This window comes from Rattus norvegicus, chromosome 3 (genome assembly GCF_036323735.1).
Source record: "Rattus norvegicus strain BN/NHsdMcwi chromosome 3, GRCr8, whole genome shotgun sequence".
In the NCBI taxonomy this organism is placed as follows: Eukaryota; Metazoa; Chordata; class Mammalia; order Rodentia; family Muridae; genus Rattus; species Rattus norvegicus.
The window spans coordinates 41401006-41417204 of NC_086021.1; the positions used below are offsets into that span (position 1 = coordinate 41401006).

Below are 16199 nucleotides of genomic sequence, written 5' to 3' on the forward strand. Positions count from 1 at the left end.
GACTTCAAGAAAGACATGAACACACTTAGGGAAACACAGGAAAACATTAATAAACAAGTAGAAGCCTACAGAGAGGAATCGCAAAAATCCCTGAAAGAATTCCAGGAAAACACAATCAAACAGTTGAAGGAATTAAAAATGGAAATAGAAGCAATCAAGAAAGAACACATGGAAACAACCCTGGATATAGAAAACCAAAAGAAGAGACAAGGAGCTGTAGATACAAGCTTCACCAACAGAATACAAGAGATGGAAGAGAGAATCTCAGGAGCAGAAGATTCCATAGAAATCATTGACTCAACTGTCAAAGATAATGTAAAGCGGAAAAAGCTACTGGTCCAAAACATACAGGAAATCCAGGACTCAATGAGAAGATCAAACCTAAGGATAATAGGTATAGAAGAGAGTGAAGACTCCCAGCTCAAAGGACCAGTAAATATCTTCAACAAAATCATAGAAGAAAACTTCCCTAACCTAAAAAAAGAGATACCCATAGACATACAGGAAGCCTACAGAACTCCAAATAGATTGGACCAGAAAAGAAACACCTCCCGTCACATAATTGTCAAAACACCAAACGCACAAAATAAAGAAAGAATATTAAAAGCAGTAAGGGAAAAAGGTCAAGTAACATATAAAGGGAGACCTATCAGAATCACACCAGACTTCTCGCCAGAAACTATGAAGGCCAGAAGATCCTGGACTGATGTCCTACAGACCCTAAGAGAACACAAATGCCAGCCCAGATTACTGTATCCAGCAAAACTCTCAATTAACATTGATGGAGAAACCAAGATATTCCATGACAAAACCAAATTTACACAATATCTTTCTACAAATCCAGCACTACAAAGGATAATAAATGGTAAAGCCCAACATAAGGAGGCAAGCTATACCCTAGAAGAAGCAAGAAACTAATCGTCTTGGCAACAAAACAAAGAGAATGAAAGCACACAAACATAACCTCACATCAAATATGAATATAACGGGAAGCAATAATCACTATTCCTTAATATCTCTCAATATCAATGGCCTCAACTCCCCAATAAAAAGACATAGATTAACAAACTGGATACGCAACGAGGACCCTGCATTCTGCTGCCTACAGGAAACACACCTCAGAGACAAAGAGAGACACTACCTCAGAGTGAAAGGCTGGAAAACAACTTTCCAAGCAAATGGTCAGAAGAAGCAAGCTGGAGTAGCCATTCTAATATCAAATAAAATCAATTTCCAACTAAAAGTCATCAAAAAAGATAAGGAAGGACACTTCATATTCATCAAAGGAAAAATCAACCAAGATGAACTCTCAATCCTAAATATCTATGCCCCAAATACAAGGGCACCTACTTATGTAAAAGAAACCTTACTAAAGCTCAAAACACACATTGCACCTCACACAATAATAGTGGGAGATTTCAACACCCCACTCTCATCAATGGACAGATCATGGAAACAGAAATTAAACAGTGATGTAGACAGACTAAGAGAAGTCATGAGCCAAATGGACTTAACGGATATTTATAGAACATTCTATCCTAAAGCAAAAGGATATACCTTCTTCTCAGCTCCTCATGGTACTTTCTCCAAAATTGACCATATAATTGGTCAAAAAACGGGCCTCAACAGGTACAGAAAGATAGAAATAATCCCATGCATGCTATCGGACCACCACGGCCAAAAACTGGTCTTCAATAACAATAAGGGAAGAATGCCCACATATACGTGGAAATTGAACAATGCTCTACTCAATGATAACCTGGTCAAGGAAGAAATAAAGAAAGAAATTAAAAACTTTTTAGAATTTAATGAAAATGAAGATACAACATACTCAAACTTATGGGACACAATGAAAGCTGTGCTAAGAGGAAAACTCATAGCGCTGAGTGCCTGCAGAAAGAAACAGGAAAGAGCATATGTCAGCAGCTTGACAGCACACCTAAAAGCTCTAGAACAAAAAGAAGCAAATACACCCAGGAGGAGTAGAAGGCAGGAAATAATCAAACTCAGAGCTGAAATCAACCAAGTAGAAACAAAAAGGACCATAGAAAGAATCAACAGAACCAAAAGTTGGTTCTTTGAGAAAATCAACAAGATAGATAAACCCTTAGCCAGACTAACGAGAGGACACAGAGAGTGTGTCCAAATTAACAAAATCAGAAATGAAAAGGGAGACATAACTACAGATTCGGAGGAAATTCAAAAAATCATCAGATCTTACTATAAAAACCTATATTCAACAAAATTTGAAAATCTTCAGGAAATGGACAATTTCCTAGACAGATACCAGGTATCGAAGTTAAATCAGGAACAGATAAACCAGTTAAACAACCCCATAACTCCTAAGGAAATAGAAGCAGTCATTAAAGGTCTCCCAACCAAAAAGAGCCCAGGTCCAGACGGGTTTAGTGCAGAATTCTATCAAACCTTCATAGAAGACCTCATACCAATATTATCCAAACTATTCCACAAAATTGAAACAGATGGAGCCCTACCGAATTCCTTCTATGAAGCCACAATTACTCTTATACCTAAACCACACAAAGACACAACAAAGAAAGAGAACTTCAGACCAATTTCCCTTATGAATATCGACACAAAAATACTCAATAAAATTCTGGCAAACCGAATTCAAGAGCACATCAAAACAATCATCCACCATGATCAAGTAGGCTTCATCCCAGGCATGCAGGGATGGTTTAATATACGGAAAACCATCAACGTGATCCATTATATAAACAAACTGAAAGAACAGAACCACATGATCATTTCATTAGATGCTGAGAAAGCATTTGACAAAATTCAACACCCCTTCATGATAAAAGTCCTGGAAAGAATAGGAATTCAAGGCCCATACCTAAACATAGTAAAAGCCATATACAGCAAACCAGTTGCTAACATTAAACTAAATGGAGAGAAACTTGAAGCAATCGCACTAAATCAGGGACTAGACAAGGCTGCCCACTCTCTCCCTACTTATTCAATATAGTTCTTGAAGTTCTAGCCAGAGCAATCAGACAACAAAAGGAGATCAAAGGGATACAGATCGGAAAAGAAGAGGTCAAAATATCACTATTTGCAGATGACATGATAGTATATTTAAGTGATCCCAAAAGTTCCACCAGAGAACTACTAAAGCTGATAAACAACTTCAGCAAAGTGGCTGGGTATAAAATTAACTCAAATAAATCAGTTGCCTTCCTCTATACAAAAGAGAAACAAGCCGAGAAAGAAATTAGGGAAACGACACCCTTCATAATAGACCCAAATAATATAAAGTACCTCGGTGTGACTTTAACCAAGCAAGTAAAAGATCTGTACAATAAGAACTTCAAGACACTGAGGAAAGAAATTGAAGAAGACCTCAGAAGATGGAAAGATCTCCCATGCTCATGGATTGGCAGGATTAATATGGTAAAAATGGCCATTTTACCAAAAGCAATCTACAGATTCAATGCAATCCCCATCAAAATACCAATCCAATTCTTCAAAGAGTTAGACAGAACAATTTGCAAATTCATCTGGAATAACAAAAAACCCAGGATAGCTAAAGCTATCCTCAACAATAAAAGGACTTCAGGGGGAATCACTATCCCTGAACTCAAGCAGTATTACAGAGCAATAGTGATAAAAACTGCATGGTATTGGTACAGAGACAGACAGATAGACCAATGGAATAGAATTGAAGACCCAGAAATGAACCCACACACCTATGGTCACTTGATTTTTGACAAAGGAGCCAAAACCATCCAATGGAAAAAAGATAGCATTTTCAGCAAATGGTGCTGGTTCAACTGGAGGGCAACATGTAGAAGAATGCAGATCGATCCATCCTTATCACCCTGTACAAAGCTTAAGTCCAAGTGGATCAAGGACCTCCACATCAAACCAGACACACTCAAACTAATAGAAGAAAAACTAGGGAAGCATCTGGAACACATGGGCACTGGAAAAAATTTCCTGAACAAAACACCAATGGCTTATGCTCTAAGATCAAGAATCGACAAATGGGATCTCATAAAACTGCAAAGCTTCTGTAAGGCAAAGGACACTGTGGTTAGGACAAAACGGCAACCAACAGATTGGGAAAAGATCTTTACCAATCCTACAACAGATAGAGGCCTTATTTCCAAAATATACAAAGAACTCAAGAAGTTAGACCGCAGGGAAACAAATAACCCTATTAAAAAATGGGGTTCAGAGCTAAACAAAGAATTCACAGCCTAGGAATGCCGAATGGCTGAGAAACACCTAAAGAAATGTTCAACATCTTTAGTCATAAGGGAAATGCAAATCAAAACAACCCTGAGATTTCACCTCACACCAGTGCGATTGGCTAAGATCAAAAACTCAGGTGACAGCAGATGCTGGCGAGGATGTGGAGAAAGAGGAACACTCCTCCATTGTTGGTGGGATTGCAGACTGGTAAAACCATTCTGGAAATCAGTCTGGAGGTTCCTCAGAAAATTGGACATTGAACTGCCTGATGATCCAGCTATACCTCTCTTGGGCATATACCCAAAAGATGCCTCAACATATAAAAGAGACACGTGCTCCACTATGTTCATCGCAGCCTTATTTATAATAGCCAGAAGCTGGAAAGAACCCAGATGCCCTTCAACAGAGGAAAGGATACAGAAAATGTGGTACATCTACACAATGGAATATTACTCAGCTATCAAAAACGAGTTTATGAAATTCGTAGGCAAATGGTTGGAACTGGAAAATATCATCCTGAGTGAGCTAACCCAATCACAGAAAGACATACATGGTATGCACTCATTGATAAGTGGCTATTAGCCCAAATGCTTGAATTACCCTAGATCCCTAGAACAAACGAAACTCAAGACGGATGATCAAAATGTGAATGCTTCACTCCTTCTTTAAATGAGGAAAAAGAATACCCTTGGCAGGGAAGGGAGAGGCAAAGATTAAAACAGAGACTGAAGGAACACCCATTCAGAGCCTGCCCCACATGTGGCCCATACATATACAGCCACCCAATTAGACAAGATGGATGAAGCAAAGAAGTGCAGACCGACAGGAGCCGGATGAAGATCGCTCCTGAGAGACACAGCCAGAATACAGCAAATATAGAGGCGAATGCCAGCAGCAAACCACTGAACTGAGAATAGGTCCCCTATTGAAGGAATCAGAGAAAGAACTGGAAGAGCTTGAAGGGGCTCGAGACCCCAAAACTACAACAATGCCAAGCAACCAGAGCTTCCAGGGACTAAGCCACTACCTAAAGACTATACATGGACTGACCCTGGACTCTGACCCCATAGGTAGCAATGAATATCCTAGTAAGAGCACCAGTGGAAGGGGAAGCCCTGGGTCCTGCTAACTGAACCCACAGTGAACTAGTCTATGGGGGGAGGGAGGCAATGGGGGGAGGGTTGGGAGGGGAACACCCATAAGGAAGGGGAGGGGGGAGGGGGATGTTTGCCCGGAAACCGGGAAAGGGAATAACACTCGAAATGTATATAAGAAATACTCAAGTTAATAAAAAAAAAAAAAGACACAAATAACAAATTCATGACTCTGAGTTTGACACTTGAAACTTTCAAGATAATATTTAGGATTTGGAGACAACAGTCCAGATTACTTTATATAGATCGATGTTCTTCAAAAACGTCAGAAATCCACAAAATTTGAGATTTAAAATTATTTATCCTTTGTTGAGACATATCTGCTCCTAACCGTTCCCTTTCCCTGATTTAATGAAGAATTTGAACATCTCGACCTCCAGGTGATGCCATACTTTGTGGCAAGGCAGCCACTGCACAAAGCTGCCTGTTTCATCTGCACACTAATACTGTCCAGAAAAGGACAAGTCATGCAGAATAGTTGACTGATAAGCCCAACCAAGACAGGGTGAACAGCCCTTCCTCATCTGCATTTCCACAGTCTGTCAGTTGATTTGGGGCCAGAAGGCTGAAGTCTTCCCTCACGTGTTGCTAACAGGGTACTGTGCTGGTGGAGAGTGCTCTCTACAACCTCTCAGTTCTAGAAGGTGTTTTAGGCTTCCTATGTGTGTAGATACTTGGCCATTCTCAGATTTCTGACGGGGTTGAAGACTGATTATAGGCTCATAGCTTATGAGGCTGTTTGACTCTGAACATATACATATATATATATATATACATATATATATATATATATATGTATATAATCATTGGAGATGTATGAGATAGTATACAAGCTAGCCAAGATGCAATATGGATGTTAAGACTTTCTATACTTGGAATGGATAACTGAATGTTCTGCTCATCTGACAGTGTTGGACTGGATGTTAGATTTACTTTATGCTTTTAATTACAACACGTTAATAGTTGTGTTCAGGTTGTATTTGAGAGAAAAGTTTTGTAATTAGATCAAAATGGTGAAATGTGGGATGTTGTCACAGGTGAGACATTTACAAGGCAAAAGGAGGCTTGTATTGAATGAGAAGGAAGGATGGGCAGGGAAAAATGTTGAAGGGAGAGGAGGAGACCAGATGGGAAAGGGGGAAGAGATGGGGGTGAGAGGGAGAGAATCCGGTGCAGGACTATATGGTGGGTGACGTTAAGATTCCCTGCTGCACCTTTACCTGTTGTGACAAATACTTTTAAGAAATGGATGTAAATTGGGCTTTATAGGTTTAGAGGGTCAATTATATCTTATAAATTGGGCCAAAGGTTATTGTGCAGTGTGTCCTTTCATGTAGTGATGTAAGTGTAAGAAAGTGTGGGACAGATGGTCTCTGTGGCCACAGAATTGGGATGTGTATGTCTGGCAGGGAAACCGACTTGGGAAACTGATAGGTAGAGAGATTGCTGCCAGGCTCAGAGAGAAGCCTTTGGCTGTGTTGTATGGGATGGAGCTGAGCAGGTAAGATGTTTTCCTGGCTGATAATTAAGATTTCCATCAGGTATCTTGGGGTATTGAGGTGCAGAACCTTGATGGGGAAAACAGCAGGCTTTTATATTTTATACTTTTACATGAACAGACAGCGAACCGACCCAATGAGCAACAGTCCACTAATAATCCAAAGAGTTGAAAGTTTTCATTTCTAAAGAAGAGGAGGGCAGGTTGGGGATTTAGCTCACTGGTAGAGCGCTTGCCTAGCAAATGCAAGGCCCTCGGTTCCATCCCCAGCCCTGGAAAAAAAAAAAAGAAGAAGAAGAGGAAGTCAGCACCATGATAAGCCATGTGATATCTCAATATTAGGAATTTAAACAAAGAAACAGAGAAGCACCCTGGGCTGGCACATTGTAGATTCCCTGCTGTGTGACAAGTAATGGCAAGTCATAGAGTTAGAGATTTAAAGCTGCTCTTTAAAGTGCGTTGTTTCTACAATCTTTCATGATACTCATATTTCTTTTAACGTGGGCTCCACAGGAATTCTGGGTGGAAATCCTAGTTAGACAAGCTGCTTAGTAAGGACCATTTTATTAACAGGTGAATAAGTTCAATTTTACAAAGAAGAGAGCAAAGACATTGCTTGAAACACGTGGGGATTTTCACCATAGTTTGGTACTTGGAGTTAGTGAACAATTTTTCCCTATCTAAGTAGAGAGTTGTGATAAATACCTTTAACTCTGGTCAGAGTGGATACAGACATATATTGTGGAAGATATGAAGGTTAATTAAACACCTGTGGCTCTGGGTAGAGAGCTGAACAGATGGATGCATTTTGGCTAATGTCCTGAATTTTAAATTGGTTTTTGGTATTAGACTTGATAGAAGATGTTTAAGTTTGTCTAAAGGAGAGTACAGAGGTTGGAGCCAGAAGCAGCCGCCGGCATGGATGTGTTTCTCATGATCCGGCGCCACAAGACCACCACCATCTTTATGGACGCCAAGGAGTCGAGCACAGTGTTCGAACTGAAGTGCATCGTCGAGGGCATCATCAAGCGGCAGCCAGAGGAGCAGCGGCTGTACAAGGACGACCAGCTCCTCAATGATGGAAAAACTCTGGGCGAATGTGGCTTCACCAGTCAGACAGCAAGGCCACAGACCCCAGCCACAGTGTGCCTGGCCTTTCGAGCAGATGACACCGTTGAAGCACTGCTTATTGAACCCTTCTCCAGCCCTCGGAGCTTCCAGATGTGATGAAGCCACAGGATTCTGGAGGCAGTGCCAATGAACAAGCTGTGCAGTGAGGGCCCCAGGCCTACCCCCTAGAAACCCACTCCCCAATAAAAAAAAGATTTGGCTGTCTAAAAACAAAAAAAAGGAGAGTACAGAGATTATGAGAATCACATGGGGATTTTCATGCATGGATCGAAACTTAGGTCGGGAAAAATTAGTCCCTGGATCCACTTAGAGTATCCAATGTTACTTACCAGTAATTAAGGTTCAATAAAATCTGTGACTCCGGGTAAAGAGCTAAACAGATGGAGATAGATAGATAGATAGATAGATAGATAGATAGATAGATAGATAGATAGATAGATAGATAGATATTTGTCTTAAGGTTAAACAAAAATCTGTAGCCTAACATATGTCCATCTCTAAAGCTCTCTACCCTGAGTCAAAGTCCTGGTTTGATACATGGCGTATTGGTATTAGAATTGATAGAAGTTTTTAAATGTGTTTTATGTGTTAGCCGCTAAAAGCCATATCTCTGGTTGATGACGGCCAGCGAGGGTGTGTTGTTACTTTTGATATATTCCAGAACAGGAAGCTCAGATTCTCTTAACGTGGGCTCCACCGGATTATTCGGTTCATTTCCTGATATCATAGAGTACAAAAGTGTATCAGGCTCAATGTTTAGCTTACTTCGTGTGTTAAAAGTCATTTAATCGTCATAATGGGTGTGCCTTTGAGTTTTATGGTTATATTATTAGTCCGGGAAAGAGTATAAGATACAAGCTATTTGGATACAGACTGAGTAACACAGTATTTTGGGACAAATGTTTTGTCTTTGTGCTTTTACAAAGTGTGGTTAGGCTCTGGAAACCTCACAGAGTCCTACTGATCTGATTTGATAGAGGTAGACCTCCTGAAAAAATGATTCAGGAGAATCAAACAGAAAAAGTTATCTGAATCCTAAACGTTTGTCTTGAGAGTTGTATGATGCGAAGTGTGCCTACTTGGACTCCTGGTCTCAAAGACTTTATCAGGCGGGTCCAATCAGGACACACATGCTACAGCATGTGCTTCATTATTCCTACCCCCTACCCAGAAGGATATCTCAACGCCCATGCACAGCTTGAAGAAGTTACAGAAGAGTCTTCGTCCCAGTTCCCTAGACTTTTGGGGGGCTGAAAGGGATTATTCTGAAGTGGTTTTTATGAGGAATTTAGAAATGGTTGTTATTTAACTGGGAGGAAGTAGATAGGGTTATACAGTCATAATCTCATGTGGTAACTAAGCTAGCATCATATCTGTGCTTTGGTATACAATTTATTTGACGAAAAATTGTAAAAGTACAAGTTTTAGAGTCAGTCCTTCTAGTGATGTCATTACAAAGATCTGAGATGATTACACCTCTGATTTAAGACACAAATAACAAATTCATGACTCTGAGTTTGACACTTGAAACTTTCAAGATAATATTTAGGATTTGGAGACAACAGTCCAGATTACTTTATATAGATCGATGTTCTTCAAAAACGTCAGAAATCCACAAAATTTGAGATTTAAATTTATTTATCCTTTGTTGAGACATATCTGCTCCTAACCGTTCCCTTTCCCTGATTTAATGAAGAATTTGAACATCTCGACCTCCAGGTGATGCCATACTTTGTGGCAAGGCAGCCACTGCACAAAGCTGCCTGTTTCATCTGCACACTAATACTGTCCAGAAAAGGACAAGTCATGCAGAATAGTTGACTGATAAGCCCAACCAAGACAGGGTGAACAGCCCTTCCTCATCTGCATTTCCACAGTCTGTCAGTTGATTTGGGGCCAGAAGGCTGAAGTCTTCCCTCACGTGTTGCTAACAGGGTACTGTGCTGGTGGAGAGTGCTCTCTACAACCTCTCAGTTCTAGAAGGTGTTTTAGGCTTCCTATGTGTGTAGATACTTGGCCATTCTCAGATTTCTGACGGGGTTGAAGACTGATTATAGGCTCATAGCTTATGAGGCTGTTTGACTCTGAACATATACATATATATATACATATATATATATATATATATATATATATATATATATATATATATAATCATTGGAGTTGTATGAGATAGTATACAAGCTAGCCAAGATACAATATGGATGTTAAGACTTTCTATACTTGGAATGGATAACTGAATGTTCTGCTCATCTGACAGTGTTGGACTGGATGTTAGATTTACTTTATGCTTTTAATTACAACACGTTAATAGTTGTGTTCAGGTTGTATTTGAGAGAAAAGTTTTGTAATTAGATCAAAATGGTGAAATGTGGGATGTTGTCACAGGTGAGACATTTACAAGGCAAAAGGAGGCTTGTATTGAATGAGAAGGAAGGATGGGCAGGGAAAAATGTTGAAGGGAGAGGAGGAGACCAGATGGGAAAGGGGGAAGAGATGGGGGTGAGAGGGAGAGAAGCCGGTGCAGGACTATATGGTGGGTGACGTTAAGATTCCCTGCTGCACCTTTACCTGTTGTGACAAATACTTTTAAGAAATGGATGTAAATTGGGCTTTATAGGTTTAGAGGGTCAATTATATCTTATAAATTGGGCCAAAGGTTATTGTGCAGTGTGTCCTTTCATGTAGTGATGTAAGTGTAAGAAAGTGTGGGACAGATGGTCTCTGTGGCCACAGAGTTGGGATGTGTATGTCTGGCATGGAAACCGACTTGGGAAACTGATAGGTAGAGAGATTGCTGCCAGGCTCAGAGAGAAGCCTTTGGCTGTGTTGTATGGGATGGAGCTGAGCAGGTAAGATGTTTTCCTGGCTGATAATTAAGATTTCCATCAGGTATCTTGGGGTATTGAGGTGCAGAACCTTGATGGGGAAAACAGCAGGCTTTTATATTTTATACTTTTACATGAACAGACAGCGAACCGACCCAATGAGCAACAGTCCACTAATAATCCAAAGAGTTGAAAGTTTTCATTTCTAAAGAAGAGGAGGGCAGGTTGGGGATTTAGCTCACTGGTAGAGCGCTTGCCTAGCAAATGCAAGGCCCTCGGTTCCATCCCCAGCCCTGGAAAAAAAAAAAAAGAAGAAGAAGAGGAAGTCAGCACCATGATAAGCCATGTGATATCTCAATATTAGGAATTTAAACAAAGAAACAGAGAAGCACCCTGGGCTGGCACATTGTAGATTCTCTGCTGTGTGACAAGTAATGGCAAGTCATAGAGTTAGAGATTTAAAGCTGCTCTTTAAAGTGCGTTGTTTCTACAATCTTTCATGATACTCATATTTCTTTTAACGTGGGCTCCACAGGAATTCTGGGTGGAAATCCTAGTTAGACAAGCTGCTTAGTAAGGACCATTTTATTAACAGGTGAATAAGTTCAATTTTACAAAGAAGAGAGCAAAGACATTGCTTGAAACACGTGGGGATTTTCACCATAGTTTGGTACTTGGAGTTAGTGAACAATTTTTCCCTATCTAAGTAGAGAGTTGTGATAAATACCTTTAACTCTGGTCAGAGTGGATACAGACATATATTGTGGAAGATATGAAGGTTAATTAAACACCTGTGGCTCTGGGTAGAGAGCTGAACAGATGGATGCATTTTGGCTAATGTCCTGAATTTTAAATTGGTTTTTGGTATTAGACTTGATAGAAGATGTTTAAGTTTGTCTAAAGGAGAGTACAGAGGTTGGAGCCAGAAGCAGCCACCGGCATGGATGTGTTTCTCATGATCCAGCGCCACAAGACCACCACCATCTTTATGGACGCCAAGGAGTCGAGCACAGTGTTCGAACTGAAGTGCATCGTCGAGGGCATCATCAAGCGGCCGCCAGAGGAGCAGCGGCTGTACAAGGACGACCAGCTCCTCAATGATGGAAAAACTCTGGGCGAATGTGGCTTCACCAGTCAGACAGCAAGGCCACAGACCCCAGCCACAGTGTGCCTGGCCTTTCGAGCAGATGACACCGTTGAAGCACTGCTTATTGAACCCTTCTCCAGCCCTCGGAGCTTCCAGATGTGATGAAGCCACAGGATTCTGGAGGCAGTGCCAATGAACAAGCTGTGCAGTGAGGGCCCCAGGCCTACCCCCTAGAAACCCACTCCCCAATAAAAAAAAGATTTGGCTGTCTAAAAACAAAAAAAAGGAGAGTACAGAGATTATGAGAATCACATGGGGATTTTCATGCATGGATCGAAACTTAGGTCGGGAAAAATTAGTCCCTGGATCCACTTAGAGTATCCAATGTTACTTACCAGTAATTAAGGTTCAATAAAATCTGTGACTCCGGGTAAAGAGCTAAACAGATGGAGATAGATAGATAGATAGATAGATAGATAGATAGATAGATAGATATTTGTCTTAAGGTTAAACAAAAATCTGTAGCCTAACATATGTCCATCTCTAAAGCTCTCTACCCTGAGTCAAAGTCCTGGTTTGATACATGGCGTATTGGTATTAGAATTGATAGAAGTTTTTAAATGTGTTTTATGTGTTAGCCGCTAAAAGCCATAGCTCTGGTTGATGACGGCCAGCGAGGGTGTGTTGTTACTTTTGATATATTCCAGAACAGGAAGCTCAGATTCTCTTAACGTGGGCTCCACCGGATTATTCGGTTCATTTCCTGATATCATAGAGTACAAAAGTGTATCAGGCTCAATGTTTAGCTTACTTCGTGTGTTAAAAGTCATTTAATCGTCATAATGGGTGTGCCTTTGAGTTTTATGGTTATATTATTAGTCCGGGAAAGAGTATAAGATACAAGCTATTTGGATACAGACTGAGTAACACAGTATTTTGGGACAAATGTTTTGTCTTTGTGCTTTTACAAAGTGTGGTTAGGCTCTGGAAACCTCACAGAGTCCTACTGATCTGATTTGATAGAGGTAGACCTCCTGAAAAAAATGATTCAGGAGAATCAAACAGAAAAAGTTATCTGAATCCTAAACGTTTGTCTTGAGAGTTGTATGATGCGAAGTGTGCCTACTTGGACTCCTGGTCTCAAAGACTTTATCAGGCGGGTCCAATCAGGACACACATGCTACAGCATGTGCTTCATTATTCCTACCCCCTACCCAGAAGGATATCTCAACGCCCATGTACAGCTTGAAGAAGTTACAGAAGAGTCTTCGTCCCAGTTCCCTAGACTGTTGGGGGGCTGAAAGGGATTATTCTGAAGTGGTTTTTATGAGGAATTTAGAAATGGTTGTTATTTAACTGGGAGGAAGTAGATAGGGTTATACAGTCATAATCTCATGTGGTAACTAAGCTAGCATCATATCTGTGCTTTGGTATACAATTTATTTGACGAAAAATTGTAAAAGTACAAGTTTTAGAGTCAGTCCTTCTAGTGATGTCATTACAAAGATCTGAGATGATTACACCTCTGATTTAAGACACAAATAACAGCAGCTCTCTGCTCCCAGACCCGGTGAGAGAGAGACCCACCGCCTGGTCAGGTGGGCACTCCTGAGGCTGCAGAGCGGAAGAGACCACCAACACTGCTCACCCCTGCCCACATCCCTGGCCCAAGAGGAAACTGTATAAGGCCTCTGGGCTCCCGTGGGGGAGGGCCCAGGAGCGGCAGGACCCCTGCCACAGACACCGCCGGACCCTGAAGGAAACAGACCGGATAAACAGTTCTCTGCACCCAAATCCCGTGGGAGGGAGAGCTAAACCTTCAGAGAGGCAGACAAGCCTGGGAAACCAGAAGAGACTGCTCCCTGCACACACATCTCGGACGCCAGAGGAAAAAGCCAAAGACCATCTGGAACCCTGGTGCACTGAAGCTCCCGGAAGGGGCGGCACAGGTCTTCCTGGTTGCTGCCGCTGCAGAGAACCCCTGGACAGCACCCCACGAGCAAACCTGAGCCTCGGGACCACAGGTAAGACCAAATTTTCTGCTGCAAGAAAGCTGCCTGGTGAGCTTGGGACACACGGAAGCAGAATTTCTCTAGAACCGGGCACGTTCTGTGTTTACCGGAAGTCCCACACCCGCGGATCCCGGCCCGCAGCAGCTCTCTGCTCCCAGACCCGGTGAGAGAGAGACCCAACCGCCTGGTCAGGTGGGCACTCCTGAGGCTGCAGAGCGGAAGAGACCACCAACACTGCTCACCCCTGCCCACATCCCTGGCCCAAGAGGAAACTGTATAAGGCCTCTGGGCTCCCGTGGGGGAGGGCCCAGGAGCAGCAGGACACCTGCCTGAGACACCACCGGAACCGGAAAGAAACAGACCGGATAAACAGTTCTCTGCACCCAAATCCCGTGGGAGGGAGAGCTAAACCTTCAGAGAGGCAGACAAGCCTGGGAAACCAGAAGAGACTGCTCCCTGCACACACATCTCGGACGCCAGAGAAAAAGCCAAAGACCATCTGGAACCCTGGTGCACTGAAGCTCCCGGAAGGGGCGGCACAGGTCTTCCTGGTTGCTGCCGCTGCAGAGAGCCCCTGGGCAGCACCCCACGAGCGAACTTAAGCCTCGGGACCACAGGTAAGACCAAATTTTCTGCTGCAAGAAAGCTGCCTGGTGAACTCAAGACACAGGCCCACAGGAACAGCTGAAGACCTGTAGAGAGGAAAAACTACACGCCTGAAAGCAGAACACTCTGTCCCCATAACTGACTGAAAGAGAGGAAAACAGGTCTACAGCACTCCTGACACACAGGCTTATAGGACAGTCTAGCCACTGTCAGAAATAGCAGAACAAAGTAACACTAGAGATAATCTGATGGCGAGAGGCAAGCGCAGGAACCCAAGCAACAGAAACCAAGACTACATGCCATCATCGGAGCCCAATTCTCCCACCAAAACAAACATGGAATATCCAAACACACCAGAAAAGCAAGATCTAGTTTCAAAATCATATTTGATCATGATGCTGGAGGACTTCAAGAAAGACATGAACACACTTAGGGAAACACAGGAAAACATTAATAAACAAGTAGAAGCCTACAGAGAGGAATCGCAAAAATCCCTGAAAGAATTCCAGGAAAACACAATCAAACAGTTGAAGGAATTAAAAATGGAAATAGAAGCAATCAAGAAAGAACACATGGAAACAACCCTGGATATAGAAAACCAAAAGAAGAGACAAGGAGCTGTAGATACAAGCTTCACCAACAGAATACAAGAGATGGAAGAGAGAATCTCAGGAGCAGAAGATTCCATAGAAATCATTGACTCAACTGTCAAAGATAATGTAAAGCGGAAAAAGCTACTGGTCCAAAACATACAGGAAATCCAGGACTCAATGAGAAGATCAAACCTAAGGATAATAGGTATAGAAGAGAGTGAAGACTCCCAGCTCAAAGGACCAGTAAATATCTTCAACAAAATCATAGAAGAAAACTTCCCTAACCTAAAAAAAGAGATACCCATAGACATACAGGAAGCCTACAGAACTCCAAATAGATTGGACCAGAAAAGAAACACCTCCCGTCACATAATTGTCAAAACACCAAACGCACAAAATAAAGAAAGAATATTAAAAGCAGTAAGGGAAAAAGGTCAAGTAACATATAAAGGGAGACCTATCAGAATCACACCAGACTTCTCGCCAGAAACTATGAAGGCCAGAAGATCCTGGACTGATGTCCTACAGACCCTAAGAGAACACAAATGCCAGCCCAGATTACTGTATCCAGCAAAACTCTCAATTAACATTGATGGAGAAACCAAGATATTCCATGACAAAACCAAATTTACACAATATCTTTCTACAAATCCAGCACTACAAAGGATAATAAATGGTAAAGCCCAACATAAGGAGGCAAGCTATACCCTAGAAGAAGCAAGAAACTAATCGTCTTGGCAACAAAACAAAGAGAATGAAAGCACACAAACATAACCTCACATCAAATATGAATATAACGGGAAGCAATAATCACTATTCCTTAATATCTCTCAATATCAATGGCCTCAACTCCCCAATAAAAAGACATAGATTAACAAACTGGATACGCAACGAGGACCCTGCATTCTGCTGCCTACAGGAAACACACCTCAGAGACAAAGAGAGACACTACCTCAGAGTGAAAGGCTGGAAAACAACTTTCCAAGCAAATGGTCAGAAGAAGCAAGCTGGAGTAGCCATTCTAATATCAAATAAAATCAATTTCCAACTAAAAGTCATCAAAAAAGATAAG

General features: G+C 41.7%; 2 protein-coding genes across 2 annotated transcripts; both read left to right on the forward strand.

Annotated features, from left to right (window-relative positions):
- The first annotated feature begins 7342 nt into the window (after positions 1-7342).
- Elob-ps3 (elongin B, pseduogene 3) lies at positions 7343-8226 on the forward strand. Its single transcript, XM_063284859.1, has one exon. The coding sequence runs from the start codon at positions 7789-7791 to the stop codon at positions 8095-8097; it is 309 nt and encodes a 102-aa protein (XP_063140929.1). The 5' UTR covers positions 7343-7788; the 3' UTR covers positions 8098-8226.
- A 3543-nt stretch (positions 8227-11769) lies between these two features.
- LOC134486081 (elongin-B-like) lies at positions 11770-12207 on the forward strand. Its single transcript, XM_063284858.1, has one exon. It carries the CDS (start codon positions 11770-11772, stop codon positions 12076-12078), a length of 309 nt encoding a protein of 102 aa, XP_063140928.1. The 3' UTR covers positions 12079-12207.
- The last annotated feature ends 3992 nt before the right edge of the window (positions 12208-16199 follow it).

What these genes read in the sequence shown, in the direction of transcription:
- Elob-ps3 (XM_063284859.1), top strand. Translation starts at nt 7,789, where the DNA reads ATGGATGTGTTTCTCATGATCCGGCGCCACAAGACCACCACCATCTTT.
- LOC134486081 (XM_063284858.1), top strand. Translation starts at nt 11,770, where the DNA reads ATGGATGTGTTTCTCATGATCCAGCGCCACAAGACCACCACCATCTTT.